This window comes from Dama dama, chromosome 1 (genome assembly GCF_033118175.1).
Source record: "Dama dama isolate Ldn47 chromosome 1, ASM3311817v1, whole genome shotgun sequence".
NCBI lineage: Eukaryota > Metazoa > Chordata > Mammalia > Artiodactyla > Cervidae > Dama > Dama dama.
The window spans coordinates 35,100,544-35,120,856 of record NC_083681.1 but is presented as its reverse complement, the minus strand read 5'-3'; the positions used below and the strand labels follow the sequence as shown (position 1 = coordinate 35,120,856).

The 20,313-nt window shown below is 42.4% G+C and overlaps 1 protein-coding gene across 3 annotated transcripts in view; it reads right to left on the bottom strand.

Annotated features, from left to right (window-relative positions):
- The window catches only part of SERGEF (secretion regulating guanine nucleotide exchange factor), a 231,395-nt gene that overhangs the window by 205,686 nt on the left and 5,396 nt on the right, over positions 1–20,313 (bottom strand). For 2 of the 3 annotated variants that reach the window (XM_061146484.1, XM_061146503.1), the window contains exons 4-7: positions 18,605–18,699; positions 13,017–13,077; positions 7,959–8,072; positions 3,047–3,109 (exon numbers count right to left, since the gene is read on the bottom strand). In XM_061146484.1, coding sequence (XP_061002467.1) covers positions 3,047–3,109; positions 7,959–8,072; positions 13,017–13,077; positions 18,605–18,699 — 333 coding nt within the window. The remainder of the gene's footprint in view (positions 1–3,046; positions 3,110–7,958; positions 8,073–13,016; positions 13,078–18,604; positions 18,700–20,313) is intronic. The other variant, XM_061146494.1, reaches the window with a different exon arrangement.

The following is a 20,313-nucleotide window of genomic DNA, read 5'->3' as shown; positions in this document are numbered from 1 at the left end:
TTGGCAGGAGGGTTCTTTACCACTAGGGCCCCCAGGGAAGCCCAAGTCTAATATGAGGGACCATAAACCAGTGGAGTCTGTGTCAGCCAGGTGACCTTGCAGCACTGACATACTGCAGTTCTATACAGCAAAGTTGGTCTATTTCATGGCTAGAGAGAAGGCAACCTCCTTGGACCTCACCAGGGTGTGCTAAATATGAGGATCCCTTACAAGAGGGAAGTGAAGCCCCTCGGCAAAGTCTCCACCCATGAAAGGGACTGCTGAGCTACCAAAGTGCCACTGACAATGAGCCTGTGTCTGTTATAAGCCTTCATTCATCTTAGTAAGTCTAAACCGTCTTTTTGCAAAGACAAACTGTCTTCCACAAGCAGATCATTACGCTGTTGCATCAGCAGGCAAAATTTAATTCTGCTGCAATGCCAAATAGTTACATAAGCTACAACTCCAGAGAGGTCTAGAGAGCACCGAACAAAACGCAGCGTGTCACGGCTTGAACTGGACCAGGAAAGAGGGATATTAATCTTGACCCTTTTAAGACACTTTCAAAATATCCAAAACCAATTTACCTTGTGCATATACTCCAAAAATCACTAAATTGTACACTTTATAGGGGTGAATTTCATATATGAAGTACATCTCAATAAAAAATTCAACATCTATGTTTTTAAAACACCATAAGAAAAGTACCCGCATATGAAATAATAAATAGTTTTAGTAATATAAGATTTTTGAAGAAATCGATGTTAATGAGCAATTAGAAGAATCTCTAGGTTTACATAATACTAGCCATTTCAAGTTAGACTAAGAGTTGAAACCTTAGTCTATTCTTATTCTCAGAAAAGAATGCCTTCTCCCAGAGCTAGTGAGGACTACACGGGATGAACTAGTCACCTCTCGTCCCCTCTGTAAAAGGGGAGGTGGGGGACCACATGCCCAGAAGAGTCCCTTAGAGCTGACATTCATTTCAGCTCAACCTTTTTAGCATATCTACAAATCTACCTAGTATGAGCCAGAGGATAAAAGCAGGTATTTCCTTCATTAGCTAGTTGCTTTTAATTCATTAAATATCAAATTATCTGTAATTCAGAATTTGTAAAGTATTTAAACTCTCACATTATAGCTCTTATGTTCTGGACACCGTAACAACTCTTCAAATTTGATGTTGAAGAATGCATGCCCCCATTAATTTACAGATACAGTGTACACATCTTTAAGTTCCACATAAAACACTGAAAATACAGTATATGAAAGTCATTTCCCTTTACTTAAAAAATGCAATGCATTCAACTCTGGGCGAAAGGGCTTACCAACATACGCCTCTCATAGCTATAGTCTCCAGTCTACCTGCAGGAGTCAGGGCAATCTGGGCTTTGAAAAAGATAAACTTTGAGAGAGATAACTTTCACTTTCAAGAAAATGCGGGGGCTTCCCTGGTGGTTCAGTGGTAAAGAATCCGCCTGCCAACCCAGGAGACATGGATTCAATCCCTGATCGGGAAGATCCCACAAGTCACAAAGCAACTAAGCCCACAGCTACTGAGCCTGTGCTCTAGAGCCTGGGAGCCGCAACTACTGAGCTCACTCGCCACAACTACTAGGTGTGGCAAACTGCTAGGGTGAAGCCCACGCATCCCAGAGCATGTGCTCGGCAACAAGAGAAGCCCTCGGACCACAACTAGAGAGTAGCTCCCACCTGCTGCACCTAGAGAAAAGCCTCTGCAGCTACAAAGAGCCAACGCAACCAAAAAAAAAAAAGCTGCATTGTCACTAGACAGTTTATACTGTATTGGCTGAGTGTGTCAAATGGATAGATGGATGGATGGAAACATAGCCAAGACAGACAGATATACATAGTGTGCGAGAGAAAAAAGACTAGAAAGAGAGTGAAAGCGAAAGTTACTCAGTCGTGTCCGACTCTGTGACCCCATGGACTATATAGTCTGTGGAATTCTCCAGGCCAGAATACTGGAGTGGGGGCAGATTAAAGAGATGGAATTGAGAGGTCAACTAGAGAAATATATAAAAACATAAAATAAATTAGAAAAATATACACACAGCTAGACTTAGCGATATAGGGAGACCTTGGTTAGATAGAAACACGGAAGATAAAAATAGAAACATGTAGTTAAATAAAACAGAGAAGATAAACAAAGAGAACAGACAGGGCAACAGATAAAAGGAGTAGAAAGATACAGGGCTTCCCTGGTGGCTCAGCTAGTAAAAAATCTGCCTGTAATGCGGGAGACCTGGGTTCGATCCCCTGGGTGGGGAAGATCCCCTAGAGAAGGGAACAGCTACCCATTCCAGTATTCTGGCCTGGAGAATTCCATGGACTAAACAAGATCGCAGAGAGTCCGACATGATTGAGTGACAAAGCAAAGCAAAAATATGCTAGTTTGAGATTAAATAGCTAGAGAAGCTAGAAAGCTTAGACAGTTATATGTGTGTATGTGTTTAGTCGCTCAGTCATGTCTGACTCTTTGCAACCCCATGGACTGTAGCCCGCCAGGCTCCTCTGTCCATGAGATTCTCCAGGCAAAAATACTGGAGTGGGTAGCCATTCCCTTCTCCAGGAGATCTTCCTGACCCAGGGGTCAAACTTGGGCCTCCTGCATTGCTGGAAGGCTGTTCACTGACTGAGCCACCAGGGAAGTTTAAAATAGTTACATTAGACATCAAAACAGATTAGATGAATAACAATACGTTATACATAAATTTACTGTTGGTTATACAATTTAACAATCACAACTACTCTGAAAGATATTTTTATCCCTATTGTACAGCTGAGAAAACAAATTCAGAGGAAAGGAGGTGAACCTCTATTTCACATGAGTGTTTCAACATGTATTATCATACGAAATTCTGAAAACTATCCCCAAAATATTTTATAGACAAGTCAATGGTCTCAGGAAGGTAAAGTGACTTGCTCAGATCACATCAGCAGTGGCATCATTATTCTGACTCCATCACCTATGCTTTTCCATCTGTATCCCAACAGCAACACTTGAGGCAAAAACACCCAGAATTCTGAATGGCACGTGACCTACCTGTCAGTGAAGCTGAGTGATCAGAGCCAGCAAGAACACATACTGCTTGAGAATTCTCTAGGCCTACCAAAAAAAAAAAAAAAAATTCTTTTGTAATCACATTTATAACCGAATAAATTGGGTAAAGAAGGGCCACCAGCAGTGACCCACCAGCACCTGGGGAGAAACTCAGACAAAGCATGAAGGTCTGAGTCAGCAGCACTGGCCAAGAAGATGAGTGGCATGGTAGAGAGACTGGTGATACCCAGGAGGTTGAACAAATAAGTAAATATTTTGAGGATAAAGGAGTCAGATTTCCCACTATCAGAAAACAGAAGAAAGGAACAGATATGAAAAGGTGGAAGGCTAGAATCGACCATTTGACACTGGATTGTAACTGAAGTCAGGGTAAACTCATGGTTTCTACAAAAGATAAACAAACATAGGTGTACGTACATATAAACACAAGTGTGTGTCCCTGTATATTTCCTTGCTCTGTCCATGGAGTGGGCCCAGAAGCAGTGACATTTCTTATATTCAGCTGCTATCAAGTGCAGACACTGAGACACAAGTCCAGGCCTTCTAACAACACAAAGACAGTACTAGAATTTGAACTTGCCTCCCATCTCAAATCCAGGCTCTTCCTCCCTAAATACACTGCTTTCAGTGATGAGGTATAATCCCACTCAACTCTGCTCAAATCTGTGGTCACTTGGTCTTGCATGCAGATATGCAGTCTTATTCCGTAACTTTCTTCTGACATTTCTGTTTAATTTACTCAGTTCAGTTCAGTCACTCAGTAGTGTCCAACTATTTGTGACCCCATGGACTGCAGCATGCCAGGCTTCCCTGTCCATCACCAACTCCCGGAGTTTGCGCAAACTCATGTCCATCGCGTTGGTGATGCCATCCAACCATCTCATCCTCTGTCGTCCCCTTCTCCTCCTGCCTTCAGTCTTTCCCAGCATCAGGGTCTTTTCAAATGAGTCAGTTCTTCACATCAGGTGGCCAAAGTATTAGAATTTCAGCTTCAGCATCAGTCCTTCCAATGAATATTCAGGACTGACTTCCTTTAGGATAGACTGGCTCCTTAGGATTTCCTTTAGGATCTCCTTGGAGTTCAAGAGACTCTCAACAGTCTTCTCCAATACTATAGTTCAAAAGTATCAATTCTTCGGTGCTCAGCTTTCTTTATGGTCCAACTCTCACATCCATACACAGCTACTGGAAAAACCATAGCTTTGTCTAGATGGACCTTTGTCAGCAAAGTAATGTCTCTGCTTTGTAATATGCTGTCTAGGTTGGTCACAGCTTTTCTTCCAAGGAGCAAGGGTCTTTTAATTTCATGGTTGCAGTCACCATCTAGTGATTTTGGAGCCCCCAAAAATAAAGTCTCTCACTGTTTCCATTGTTTCCCATCTATTTGCCATGAAGTGATGGGACTAGATGCCATGATCGTAGTTTTCTGAATGTTGAGTTTTAAGCCAGCTTTTTCACTCTCCTCTTTCACCTTCACCGAGAGTCTCTCTAGTTCCTCTTTGCTTTCTGCCATAAGAGTGGTGTCATATGCATATCTGAGGTTATTGATATTTCTCCCAGAAATCTTGATTCCAGCTTGTGCTTCCTCCAGCCCAGCGTTTTTCATGATGTACTCTGCATATAAGTTAAATAAGAAGGGTGACAACAGCGTTGAAGTACTCCTTTCCCGATTTGGAACCAGTCTGTTGTTCCATGTCCAGTTCAAACTTTGGCTTCTTGACCTGCATACAGATTTCTCAGAAGGCAGCTAAGGTGGTCTGGTATTCCCATCTCTTGAATTTTCCACAGTTCGTAGTGATCCACACAGTCAAAGGCTTTGGCATAGTCAATAAAGCAGAAGTAGATGTTTTTCTGGAACTCTCTTGCTTTTTCTATGATCCAACGGATATTGGCGATTTGATCTCTGGTTCCTTTACCTTTTCTAAATCCAGCTTGAACATCTGGTAGTTCATGGTTCAAATACTGTTGAAGCCTGGCTTGGAGAATTTTGAGCATTACTTTGCTACCATGTGAGATGAGTACAATTGTGCAGTAGCTTGAACATTTTTTGGCATTGCCTTTCTTAAGGATTGAAATGAAAACTAACTTTTCTCAGTCCTGTGGCCACTGCTGAGTTTTCCAAATTTGTTGGCATATTGAGTGCAGCACTTTCACAGCATCATCTTTTAGGATTTGAAAGAGCTCAACTGGAATTCCATCACCTCCACTAGCTTTGTTCAGAGTGATGCTTCCTAAGGCCCACTTGATTTCGCATTCCAGGATGCCTGGCTCTAAGTGAGTGATCACACCATCATGGTTATCTGGGTCCTGAAGATCTTTTTTATATAGTTCTTCTGTGTATTCTTGCCACCTCTTCTTAATATCTTCTGCTTCTATTAGATCCATACCATTTCTGTCCTTTATTGTGCCCATCTTTGCATAAAATGTTCCTTTGGTATCTCTAATTTTCCTGAAGAGATCACTAGTCTTTCCCATTCTATTGTTTTCCTCTATTTCTTTGCATGGATCACTGAGGAAGGCTTTCTTATCTCTCCTTGCTATTCTTTGGAATTCTGCATTCAGATGGGTATAGCTTTCCTTTTCTCCTTTGCCTTTAGCTTCTCTTCTTTTCTCATATATTTGTAAGGCCTCCTCTGACAACCATTTTGCGTTTTTGCATTTTTTTTTCTTTGGGATGGTCTTGATCACTGCCTCCTATACAATGTCAAGAACCTCCGTCCACGGTTCTTCAGGCACTCTGTCTATCAGATCTATTCCCTTGAGTCTATTTGTCACTTCCACTATATAATTGTAAGGGATTTGATTTAGGTCATACCTGAATCGTCTAGTGGTTTTCCCTACTTTCTTCCATTTAAGTATGAATTTTGCAGTAAGGAGTTCATGATCTGAGCCACAGTCAGCTTCTGGTCTTGTTTTTGCTGACTTTATAGAGCTTCTCCAGTGTCTTAATAAAATATCCCTCATGCCTTCAAGTATCCTATAGAATGACAAAGGGACAAAGCAGATGTTTTTGCCACTTTCATCAGAAAGGAGGTACCTGTCCCCTAGTGGCCAGGTTGGGAGAGGACGCCCAGGGTTCCAGCTCCAGAACTGATGGTGGTGATGTAAAGAGCGGGGGAGGTAAACTGAAAGACTTTAAGGGCAGGAAGCTGATATCTCTGCTAATGTCTCATCAGAAAACTCCCCCAAATCACCTCTGAATCTAAGCTGTGCCCTGAGACGATCCCCAACCAGGTTAAGTCAAATCAAATAAAAATATTACTGATTCCTTTTAGATACGAAATCTGTACAAAAACAGAAAGTAGACACAGTCCCTACCCTTAAAATGCTCATCATCTCTGGCATTTGGGAAAACATGTAAACAACTCATAACAATACAACACACTGTGCTGTCCCTGCAGAGAAAGAAAATGCCAACGGAGGCGAGAAGTGGGAAGAGTTTTTCAGTTGCAGCTGAGCTAGGACCTGAAAAATTATCTGGATTTTCCCAAGGAGAACAGGAAGGAAAAGGCATTCTGTGCAGGGGTAATAGTCTGCCCACAAGCACATAGGGATGAGAACACAGTGCATGCCCAGGGAGCAGTGAATACCGTGGTGAGGCAGGAAAAATGTTTGGGAAGTATGAGTGTATATTACAGATGCTTTCAATGTGAAGCGGACTCTCTGGCATGTGTCCAGTGGCCCCTTCCCCTTCTCTGAGAGAACTCTCCCCAACTCAACCCATGGGCTTCAGAGGGCTAACCTTACCCCCACAGCAGGGGAAGGCCTTGAGGACTCAATCAGATCAGGGACTTCCCTGGTGGTCTAGTGCCTAAGACTCTACACTCCAATGCAGGGGGCCTGGGTTCGATCCCTGGTCAGGGAACTAGATCCCACATGCTACAACTAAAGATTCCACATGCTAGAACTAAGACCAGGTACAGTCAAATAAACAAATAAATATTTTTTTAAAAAAGAGAGAGAGAGAGTGGGAATTAGAACATCCCAACAACTTGTAGCACACTCCCACTGAGACTCACTCCTCAGTCTTCTTTCCCTGCTTCTTACCACCCTCAAAAATCCCTCCTTTGCTCTGAGCTACAGAAGAGGAGAGGTTTGCTGACAGCTTTTTCCTAGGGCCAACCCTCAGTAAACTGGATCACAAAGTCAGAGAGCCAGAGAGGAAGAGAAGGAGGAGGTGGAGACGTGGTGCTACATATGGAGAGAGAAAGGCCCACCAGGAGAGTGGAGAGGGAGAGAGGCAGGAAGTCGTAGAGACTAACTTCCCAACAAAAGACTGACCAGCAGACCGGTAGGCAGCACCCTTCCTACCTACTCTTCACGTGCTCACGGAGAGACCTCCCTAGGGGAACACTTCCGGCCCTCGCTCACATCCTCACTCGCTCCTGCTTTCCCCTGGGGAGTGGCTGGGCAGGCAAGCAGGGTCTTCCTGGCTTCTCTCTCTGGGATGTGCCTGCCTGCAGGGGGCGCCTCCTCCAGGCGCTCAGAGGCACCATGAATGTAGCAGGACTGCCTGCAGCTGCTCCAGTGCCTGGGGGGTAGATCCAAGCTGGGATTCAGAACCTGGAGGCTCATGATTGCTACCCGTTATTTTCAAACACCTAACTCATGTCTTCCAATCTAACTTTTAACATTTTTAGAACTACCATTTTGATTTCTACCTACCTGACTTGCATCTGTCTCTCAGTGGGTTCTGAACTCTAGCACCAAAGAGGGGTACTTTAACTGGGCCCACAAAAATCCCAAAAAATTAAGAGACCTACCAACAGAGAGTTAAGACAGAGAGACCAAGAAACAGCAAAAGAAAAATGCCATTTACCCATTTTCTGCATGCCGGTATCTCCATTTCCAGACAAAGAATGAATACAGGACTCAGAAGAAATAAGGGCCTTACCTGTCACTGTGCTGGGTTCCTTTGCTGTCAGAAACAGTGGGAGAGTCTGCCCGGGACACAGTCGCCGTCCAGATGATGCCAAACCAGCTCCCCACTGGAACACAGTGCCACGAGCTTCCCAGGGGAGTAGGAGAGAAAAAAGAGAAGATGTTTACCTGGATTAAGACTAGATGGCGCTTTCAACCTCAGGCCATAAGAGATTCCCCATTCATGCTTAGTTAGCATGAATGAAAAAGCTTATGAAAAAGCTTACTGCCTCAAGCCAGCCTATGGCTGGTCCTAGGGATTACCACCAAGCCAATCACAAATCCAATCTTCAAGGCAACCTAAGACCATTGGTGGAAATCCCAACATAGTAAAACTCCCTCCAGAAAGTTCTCCTTCCACTCCCCTGGAGTCAAATTTGACTCCTCCAGAGTCAAATTACTGGAATGATATCTTTTTCATGATTAACTTGAAAAGACAACCCAGACTCCAGACCAAGCAGGAAGCAACCTTGAAGCCTGCCACGTCCATGCCTCCCATTTCCTGGATGAGAAACTGAAGCCTGAAGAGGGCATGTGATTTGTCCAAGGTCATACAGGGAGCAGGGAGCAGAGAAAACACCAGGACTCAACTCTCTGCCCCTAACATAGTGCCTTTTCTACTACACCAAGATGAATTCTGAGATTTCTAATTGCCAAGTAAATACATATTTAAGACTCCAAGAGAAGTTTCTTAACAGCCACCATTTCCACATGTGGAATGGTCTTTTGTTTCCACATTCACTGGATCTAATTCATATACCAAAGTTCTGAAACTCATACAAATGTGTAGATGAAATATCACATATTTGGCCTACAGTCAGATGTGTGTAACTAGGCTCCATCACACAACAACAACATTAAGATACTGCTCCTCCATAAGTGTCCTATACCCAATGGTCCTCTAGGCTGAAAACAGACAAGCTTGCTGTATGAAATGTAAGTTGTGATGACTGAGCACAAAGTGAACAAAACACAGTGTTGAAACAAAACAAAACTTATCAACTCTTCAACAAATTGCGAGAGAAAAAACAGAGAGGAAAAGGTACATAAAGAAACTGGAGATGTCCAATAAAGGACTAATATTTAAAATATACAGTTAACTCCTAAAACTCAACAACAACAAAAATAAAACCTGATTCAAAAATGAGCAAAGGACTTGAATAGACTTTTCTCCAAATATACAAATGGCCATAATCACATGAAAAGATGATCAACATCACTAATCATTAGGGAAATGAAATCAAAACCACCTTGAAATTGTCACTTTACACTCATTGGGATGGCACTGGGATTGCTACTACAACAAGGGTTGACAAGGATGTGAAGAAATTTGGAAACCTTCTGCACTACTGGTGGTCATGTAAATTGGTACAGCCACTGTGGAAAACAGTATGGCAATTCCCCCCAAAACTAAAAATAGAATTCCTGTATGATCCAGCAATAATACTTCTGGGTAAATATCCAAAAGAATTGAAAGCAAGATCTCGAAGTGATATCTGTACACCCATGTTCATGGCCATATTATTCACAACAGCCAAAATACGGACACAACCCAACTGTCCATCAATAGATGAATGGATAAGCAAAATGTGGTATATACATATAGGAGAATACCATTAGGTCTTAAAAAAGAAGGAAATCCTGACATTTGCTATAACATGGACAGACTTTGAGGATATTATATTGAGTGAAATAAGCCACAAAAAGACAAAATAGACTGTATGATTCCACTTACATGAGGTACCTGTATGAGTGGTCAAAATCATGGAAATAGAAAGAATGGTGGGTGCCAGGGACTAGCAGAAAGGGAAATGAGGATTTATTGTTTAATGGATATAGGGTTTCAGTTTTACAAGATGAAAAAAATTTCTGGAATGGACTGTGGTAATAATGCACAATAATGTGAATGTACTTAACCCCACTCAATTGTACACTTAAAAATGATTAAGATGATAAAACTATATTATGTGTATTTTATCACAATAAAAAACTAAAAGGAATAGGGACTTCCCTGGTAGTTCAATGGCTAAGACACCATGCTCCCAATGCAGGGGGCCCAGGTTTGATCCCCGGTCAGGGAACTAGATCCCACATGCTACAACTAAAGATCCTCATTGAAGATCCTGCATGCCACAGCTGAGACCTGGCACAACTAAATTTTCAAAAAGGAATAAATAAATTTTAAAAGAGAAAGAGATAGACATGAGATACATATTAACTAACCGCAATGATAGATCTAATTTGGATCCTGATTCAAACAAAACCATAAAAAGTACTTTTGAAACAATCAGGGAAATTTAAACACTGAATGGATGCTTAATGAAATTACAGAATTACTGATAATTTTTTGCAGATATGATGGTGGTATTTTTTTTTTTTTTTGGTAATGTTTTCAGAAAAAGTCCTTATCTTTTTGAGATGCAGGTAGAAATATTTACTGAAAAAAGTGGGGGAAGAAGAGGACTTAAACACATAACTGTGTTTCTTTGTAACTTGACAAAAATGTACTCATGAGACTAGCGGTCACAGAATCTTGGTAGACAAGGGGCAAGGAAACCAATGACAGGCAATTCTCTGGCTGGCCCTGCTAATTTCTAAAGGAACCTGCTTATAAAAGTATAATAACTACCATACAATTCAGTCATCACACTCCTGGGCATTTATCCCAGAGAAATGAAAATTTATGTTCACATAAAAACTTGTCCACAAATATTTATAGCTTTGTTCTTAATAGCTAAAAACCGGAAACAGCCAAATGTGCTTCAGTGGGTGACTGGTTAAACAAACTGTGGTTGTTATAGACTGAATTGTATCCCCCGTAAAAATCATATATTGAAGTCCTAAATGTCCATGTAACTGTATTTGGAGATAGGGCCTACAGGACGTGATGAAAGTTAAATGGGTCATAAGAGCGAGGCTTCTGAAAGAATTGGTGTCCTTTTAAAACGAGAAAGATTCACCAGAGATCTCTGTCTCTCTCCACATGCATGTATAGAGGAAAAACCACGTGAGGAGAGAACAAGAAGGTAGCATCCTCAAGCCAGGAAGAGAAATGTCACTAGAAACCAACCCTCATCTTGATCTTGAACTTCTAGCCTCCTTAACTGTGAGAAAATATTAATAAATTCCTGTTGCTTAAGCCACCCACTCTGTGATATTACGTTATGGCCACTCTAGCAAGCTAATAGAGTTTAACTAACAGAGTATAACTAATACAGCTATACTGTGGAATACTGAAGCCCCCTTGTGGCTCAGATGGTAGAGTCTGCCTGCAATGCAGGAGACCCGGGTTGGATCTCTGGGTTGGGAAGATCCCCTGGAGAAGGAAATGGCAACCCACTCCAGTAATCTTGCCTGGAAAATCCCATGGATGGAGGAGCCTGGCAGGTACAGTACAGTCCATGGGGTCGCAAAGAGTCAGACACAACTGAGCGACTTCACTTTCACTTTTTCATGGAATACTACTTAGCAATAACAAGGAACAAATTATTGATACTCCCAGCTTGGATGAATCTCCATGGAGTCATAAGCTGAGCAAAAAAGCCAACCCCAAATGGCTATATACTGTATGATACCATTTTATAACATTCTTACAATGACATTATTATGGGAGAACAGAAGAGCTAAGAAGGGGTGAGGGTAGGTAGAAAGTGGGTGCAGCTATAAAAGAGCAATAAGGGGGATCCTTGTGAAGGTACTGTTCTGTATCTTGACTGTGTCAAGACACCCCAGTTGAGCTATTACACTATAGCTTCACAAGATGTTATCACTGGGAGAAACTGGGCAAAGAGTGCGTGTGATCTATTTCACTTCTTACAATGGCATGTGAACCTGTAAGTCTATCAAAATAAAAACCTTAATTTTTCAAAAAACTATAATCGACCCTAAGTCCCAGGTCACAACCATGTAGCACTAGACTCTTAATCACCTCTACTCCTCTCCTGGTTCCAAGATTGGACTCACCAACACTTGGGCCTCGGCTGCCAGAGCCGGTTCAGACTGTCCTTCAGCCCAGAGGAGTGGGAGCAGAAAGCAGAAAAATGAGTAAGAGAGAGAAAAAAGGGTCATGCCTCCTCCACTTTCCACCTCTAACCTCACACACTCTGTCAGCCCTACACCCATCACCCTCTCACAGCACAGAAGACAAGCTCACTTGAAGCTTTTAAATTAATAAACATTAAAATCCACTAGAAAAGCAATGCAGTTCATGGCAAAGAATGCGGGTCTTGGAATCCAGCCTAGACTCTGATCCCAGCTCACCTTTTATTTCCCAACTCCCTGTATAACCTCAGACAAGCTCTTTAACTCTCTGGACCTCAGTTTCTTCATATGTAAGACATACAGCAATTATGTATAAAATAAATAAGCAATAAGGATATATTGTACAAGGAACATGGTCAATATTTTCTAACGATCATAAATGGAATGTAATCTTTGAAAACTGGGAATCACTAAGTTGTATACCTAACACTTATATAATATTATAAATCAACTATACCTCAATTTTAAAAAAACTTAACTCACATTACTGCACGGCTATGAAGATTAATGAGCTACTAATTAAACGACAGGAGCGTCCTTGGTGGCTTAGCAGTAAAGAATCTGCCTGCCAATGCAGGAGACGCAAGAGATATGGGTTCCATCCCTGGGTCGGGAAGATCCCCTGGAGAAGGAAATGGCTCCCACTCCAGAATTCTTGCCTGGGCAGTCCCATGGACAGAGGAGCCTGGCAGGGTTTCAGTCCATGGGGTCTCAAAAAAGTCAGATGCAATTTAGCGACTGAACGACACCAAACAATTAAACCAAGAGAACCTAGCACCAAGTCTAGAACACAATGAAAAGCTAGACCACCTCATTTCCTTCCTCCCTAGCTGCTGAAGGCTTTCCTGCATGACTTCTGCCTTACATCCCCTCCTTTTAATCAGACTGGAGCACAGCAGACATTCTGAATTACTTCTTAAAGTTTATTTCTTTCAAAGCTCCATGTCTCCTTATTACATGCCCATTAAGAAAATAATAGCAAAATGATCACCTGTTGAAGCTAAAGCATGCCTCAGTCCAGCAGCAATACTAACAACCTTCTCTCTCAGGAGCTGTCAAAACAAAGAAAAGGATGGTGATCTCAGAACTATCCATCTACAAAGTGTTATGTAATTTATGCACAAATACAATGCGGCATGGTCCTCATTATGCATCTGATTAGTGTGGCGCTCCAAATCCCCAACATTTCCATTCACAAATGCCTCTATATGTATCCCTAAAAAGCAAAGTATTTTTCAAATACCATATCACAATGCCACTCAGGGCTAGGAGGCACCTGCAAGGTCATCCGGTCCAGGAGTTGGCAAAAGTTTTCCATAAAGGGACAGATAGTGAATATTTTAGACTCTGTTACACCACTATACTCTGCCATTGTAACATAAAAACATTCATAAATATATGAATAGGTGTGGTTGTGTTCCAATAAATCTTTATTTACCAAGGCGTCTAGTTTGCTGATCTCTGATCTAGTCCAATCCGCACTCAATGCTAGAAACCCTTTGACAACACCCCACCAAGGGTCATCTAACCCCTGCCCAAATACCTTCTTCCAGAAACACGGGCTCACCACCTCCCCAGATGCCTGCCCACGTTTGCACGTTTCCATCTGTCTCCCTAGGTGGAACCAAAGCTAACTGGCTATTGCTTCTGACAAGGCTTTCCAAACATTTGAAGTCAGCTGTCATGTCCTCTCTAAGACATCTTGCAGTGGCTTTAAAAATAGGTACTCCGGGGGTGGGTGTGGGAGGCTCAGGATGGAGGGGATATATGTATACATAGAGCTGATTCATTTTGTTGTACAGTGGAAAACTAACAAAACATTGCAAAGCCATTATACTCCAAAAAAATAAAAATAAAATTTAAAAACAGGTCCTCAAATTCTTTAAGACTCCTCCCTTCAGGATATGCAGCTTAACTTCCCTCACTTTCACTGTAGGCTGGTCTTAGTGACTTGCTTCTAGTGAATGGGATAAGGAAGTGTTGAGTGACTCAGAGAGTAGACAATAAAAGGCATTGAAGCCTCTTGCTTGACCAAAAGCAGTGAAGTTCTCTTTCTCTCTCATCATTTTTCAGTTCAGTTCAGTCACTCAGTTGTGTCCGACTCTGCGACACCATGAACTGCAGCACGCCAGGCCTCCCTGTCCATCACCAACTCCCGGAGTCCACCCAAACCCAAGTCCATTGAGTCGGTGATGCCATCCAACCATCTCATCTTCCGTCGTCCCCTTCTCCTCCTGCCCTCAATCTTTCCCAGCCTCGGGGTCTTTTCAAATGAGTCAGCTCTTTGCATCAGGTGGCCAGAGTACTGGAGTTTTAGCTTCAGCATCAGTCCTTCCAGTGAACACCCAGGACTGATTTCCTTTAGGATGGACTGGTTGGATCTCCTTGTAGTCCAAGGGACTCTCAAGAGTCTTCTCCAACACCACAGTTCAAAAGCATCAATTCTTCAGTGCTCAACCTTGTTTATAGTCCAACTCTCACATCCATACATGACCACTGGAAAAACCATAGCCTTGACTAGACAGACCTTTGTTGACAAAATGATGTCTCTGCTTTTTAATATGCTGTCTAGGTTGATCTAACTTTCCTTCCAAGGAGTAAGCATCTTTTAATTTCATGGCTGCAATCACCATCTGCAGTGATTTTGGAGCCCAGAAAAATAAAGTCAGCTACTAGCTACTGTTTCATCACTTTTGGGGGGAAAGCCATATCACATCTGAACAGTCCTACAGAAAGGCCCATATGGCAAGGAACTAGTCCCCTGCCCATGAGAAAGCGGGAGAAGGAACCACCAGCCCAGTCAAGCCTCCAGCAGACCTCCAGCAGCCTGACTGACATCTCGACTGCAGCCTCATGAGACCAGCTAAGCTATTCCCAGATTCCTGACCCTCCAAACTGTGAGACAATAAATGCTTGCTGTTGTAAGCTGCTAAATTTCAGGGGACGTTTATTACACAGCTATACATAACAGATACATGTCTCTTCTTTAGGCCGAACATCCCCAATGCCATCAGCCATCATCGAGTTTCAAATTCCCTCCCTCTCTTGTTTTTTCTCCTCTACACTCTGGTTACTCAGTCTCTCTCTTTTAAGGGACTGTATATGCACAATCACAGCCCCTATGGGGCTTTACCATATTTGCTTATTTAGGTCCACAGTGTCTTTCTAAAGAAGGCCTGGCATGCTGCAGTCCACAGAGTCACAAAGAGTCAGACACGACTTGGTGACTGAACAATAACAGTGTCTTTCTAAACTTTAGAGTCCTCAAAGGCAGGGTCTGAGTCTTATTCACCTCAGTGACCAGAGCTGAAGAACTAAACCCACACCAGGACACAACATCGTTGATGTAGTGTGACCAACACAAAGAAGGACAGAGCTCTGGCCTCCCTTCTTCTGTAGACTATACTTCTATTAATCCAGCCCACAATCACATTAGCTTCAGGGAAGATCAAATCTTACTGTTCACACAATTTCAAAACATTACCCTTAAAAAATTTTTTTTTCTTTTCAAAGGTAAATAAAGGGCTTTACATGTGGATTCAATATCTTCAAAACAACTTATCTCCAATCCTTCCTCTCCACCCCACTGCTGCTGCTTTAGTTTGGGGCAGGATCATCTCTCATGTAGATTATTAGCAAGCGTTTCCTGAGGAATCTTCCTTCCCGACACGCCCCCACACTTCCCCATATGGCTGCTCTCTAACTCACTGTTCTTACCATTTGTCAGATACTACCAGCCCACTCCCCACTGGCACTTCTACCACTTCCTTATATTACAATCATACTAAGTTGCTTGCAGCATCTCTAAACCTCCTGTTTTATGCCTGTTTTATCCTTCTGTTTGCAATGTGCTTCTTTTGTACCTACTCTGTACATCCTCCTATCCCAAGCCAGGTCAATTTCTACTCAACTTTCAAGATTCAGCATAGGTCTGTTCTCACCCTACCTTCCCCTAGAAAGAGTTCAACACTCCCTTTTGGGGGCTCCACAAGCATCTATCATAGTTCTAACACGGTAATGCATCTAGGTGTTTCTATATCAACACATACTACTAAACTACAAGGTCCTCGAATGTTAGGATTTGGTCTTACTCAGCTTTGTCTCTCCTGCCTAAATACAGCACCTTTACACAATCAGTTCAGTTCAGTTCAGTCACTCAGTCGTGTCCGACTCTGCCTTCACACAATAGTTGCTATTAAATAAATGAATGAATTTCTCTTACACTTCACTTTAGCACATTTCTCCCATTGTTCTATAAGGTACGCATGTCAAAATGTTTTTACCTTCTTATTTTGTCATCTAACATATTTTAACCTTTGTTCCTCTGCCTTCTTCCATCATGTGACTCAAGCTAAATTAATTATAACTTATACATAGGTTCTTAAAAACTCATCTATTTGCAACTATTAATAGAAGCTATACACTTACAAGAGGGACTACACAGTCTAGAATTCCATGTATACCATATGCTATACAGACTGAGTGTATGTGTTTGTTGAAAAGTCATATGTTGAGACCTAATCCCCAACATGATACTATTTGGAGGTGAGGCCTTTGGAAGGTCATTAGGTCATGAGAGCAGAGCCCTTATGAATGAGATTAATCCCCTTATAAAAGGTGCTTTTCTCCTTCTCATGCTTAAGGACACAGCAAAAACACGGCTGTCTGTGGACCAGAAAGTGAGCCCTCACCAAACACCAAATCTGCTGGTGCCTTGATTTTGGACTTCTCAGCCTCCAGAGCTGTGAAAAATAAATGTTTGCTGTTTAAGCCACCCACTGTATGATATTTTTGTTAGAATAACCCAAAGGGACTAAAACACCATGGAAACCATGACCCCAAATAATATTCCCCCAATACCAGCCAATTAGAATTCAGGTGATAGGCACAGACCCAAGCGCTATCCAATGAAAACAGATCCCATTCTTAGTCACAGTTTAGGAAAATTAGGTATGAATGGAGCAGCTTAGGTGAAACTCATTTTAGATTCCAGTATAATTTCTTTAAAAATTTGCTTCCATATCTTCAGAAAAATGTGTACATTTTAAGTACAATGCAGTGAAAAGAGCTCTGAACTAAAACCAGGAGTCCTATCTAATACTTGTGCCATCCAGTATGGTAGCCTCTAACTACATGTGGCTGTTGATCACTTAAAAGGTGACTATACTGAACTGAGATATACTCTAAAGAAAATCTACACCACAAAAAAAGTCTTCATATAAGTTAAAGAATATAAAATATCTCATTAGTGAAGTTTTATATTGATGATACATAAAATGAAATAATCATAGTTTGGATACATGAGACTAGTTTAAAAGTTATTAAAATTAATTTTACCATGTCATACCATGACATGGATGAAACTTAAAAAAAGTCATATGCAATGAAAGAATCCAGACACAAAAGGTTACGTATTATATGATTCCATTTATATGAAATGCCCATAAGAATTGATGCTTTCAAACTGTGGTGCTGGCAAAGACTCCTGAGAGTTCCTTGGGCAGCAAGGAGATCAAACCAGTCAATCCTAAAGGAAATCAACCCTGAATATTTGCTGGAAGGACTGATGCTGAAGCTCCAAGACTTTGGCCACCTGATTTGAAGAGCCAACTCATTGGAAAAGATTTTGATGCTGGAAAAAACTGAGGGCAAGAGGAAAAGGGGGCCACAGAGGATGAGATGGTTGAATGGCATCACTGTCTCAATGGACATGAGTTTGACCAAGCTCAGGGAGACAGCGAAAGAGGGAGAGAAGCCTGGTGCACTGCAGTTCATGGGGTCACCAAGAGCCAGACAGGACTGAGCGAGTGAACCATAAGAGCAGCAACAACAAGGGGCTGTTGAGAGGTGAAAGTGGGAGCTGACTGCTATTGGGCATGCAGTTTCTTTTGTGATCATAAAAATAGTCTAAAAGTAGATGATGGTGGTGGCTGCACATCTCTGAATATACTAAAAACCACTGAAACATACATTATTTATTTACATTTTTATTTTTACTTTTTGGCCACACCACGTAGCATGTGAAAGCTTAATTCCCCAACCAGGGATCGAACCTGCCCCTCCCTCCACCCCACTGCATTGGAAGCATGGAGTCTTAACCACTGGACCACCAGGGAAGTCCTGAAACACATTTTTTAAATGGTGCTCCTAGAAAATTTTAAGCTACGTATGTGGCTCACATTACATTTCCACTGGACGGCACTGACCTATGCCATCTGCCTCACTTAGTGTCCTTAGGGAAGTCACTTCCAATCAGACCTGTTTCTAACACAGTTTCCACTATTATAACTTTTAGAATTTTAAGATGTCATTAATGTCATTATAAGATATATTAGTTTCATTCCTTTACTTCACAAAAAATTATAACATGTATGAGAGCTAGCAGAGGCTTTTCACTCACAGCATCCATCCCTCCCAACTAATTTCCTCAGGAGAATCTAAGTTTTTCAACATACATTCTAACTACCCCATGAGTTTTCAGGGACCCAGCCAGCCTTTCAGTCTAGGGAGGGATAACTGTGATACGTGGAGATCCTTTAACAGGACAGAGGCAAGCTCAATATCAAGTGCTGTCCTTACCTCGATGGCCTGGGGGATCACACATCTTCGAGGCCCATGAGGAACTCCCAGTTGGCCAAAGGAGTTGGAGCCACATGATAGGACTTGACCATTTTCTGCAAAATACAAATACTTGAATTGCAAATCTAAGAAGTAAGATATCTATGTCCAGTGGGTAAATTCTGCCACTGAGAACAGCAAAAGGAATGAGAGGCACCAGTGCTTCAGCCCATTCAATCCATAGTCTCTGCTCTGTTTCCCTAGGAATAAAAAGACTGGGCACTGGGCTGAGCATTTCACACAGACTGCCCACTCCACACTTGATTAATAACAGGTTAACCATGGAGAATGCTTAGCTGTGTGCCTCGTGTTGAGATGCAAGATACTCATCTCCCACTTTTCACATTTCCATGGAACAGAATTTCCATTACTTTAATATGTGCTGTGCTTAGTCGCTCAGTTGTGTCCGAGTCTTTGCAACCCCGTGGACTGTGACCCACCAGGCTCCTCTGTCCGTGAGGATTCTCCAGGCAAGAATACTGGAGTGGGTTGCCATGCCCTCCTCCAGGGGACCTTCCCAACCCAGGGATGGAACCCAAGTCTCCTGCATTGCAGGTAGATTCTTTACATCTGAGCCACCAGGGAAGCCCAAGAATACTGCAATGGGTAGCCTATTGCTTCTCCAGGATCTTCCTGACCCAGGAATCGAACCAGGGTCTCCTGCACTGCAGGCGGATTCTTTACCAGCTGAGTTTCCAGGGAAGCCCCTATTTTAATATACTTCAGGCCTTTTCCCTGCCTTTCTCCATTTGCACTGCTTTCTGGGGAAGGAGGGATAGCCTAGCCACTTGGTGAATTTGGGAGAAGAAACAGGACATGTATGGCTTGGCACCTTCCTCTCAGACACCCTGGGCTGACAGACAGTAAGGGTCTCCCCTGTTAAAATTTAGGGGGCAGGCTTGGATTAGAGGAGTGTCAGCAGAACCTCTTGGTGTGACAGTCAACCCCATTCTCTAACTTAGCCTGTATCAGTAAAAAGCTGATCGTTCGCTCCCCACCTGTCTGACCATTCTGTGTCTGTCTCACAAGTGGTCCCAAATGTGAGCAAGAAACACTGTTATCTACTGACTTCCTACAGCTCTGACCCAGGCCCACACGCTAAGTATTTCATAAATGATAACTATTGTTTGTGTGTGCTCAGTTGCTCAGTCATGTCTGATTCTGTGTGGCCCCATGGACTGTAGCCTGCAAGGCTCCTCTGCCCATGCAATTCTCCTGGCAAGAATACTGGAGTAGGTTGCCATTTCTTCCTCCAGGGGATCTTCCCGACCCAGGGATCGAACTCAGGTCTCTTGGGTCTCCACATTGGCAGGTGGGTTCTTTACCACTAGCAACTATTTAGATTCTAATAATTACCCTCCAGATTTTCCAGCCCAATCTTCTTTACTGTTAAAACTCTCCTTGCAAAATGCACACCACAACTTGCCTTGACAATTAGAAAGAACATTTATGTGTGTGTGTGTCAATATTTATTTGGCTGTACCGGGTCTTAGCTGTGGCATGTGGGATCTTTAGTTGTGGCATATGAACTCTTACTTGCAGCACATGGGATCTAGTCCCCTGATCAGGGATTAAACCCAGACTCCCTGCTTTGGGAGCATGAAGTCTTAGATAGTGGACTGCTAGGGAAGTCCCTTGTGTGTGTTTTTAAATACAAAGTGGGTTTCATT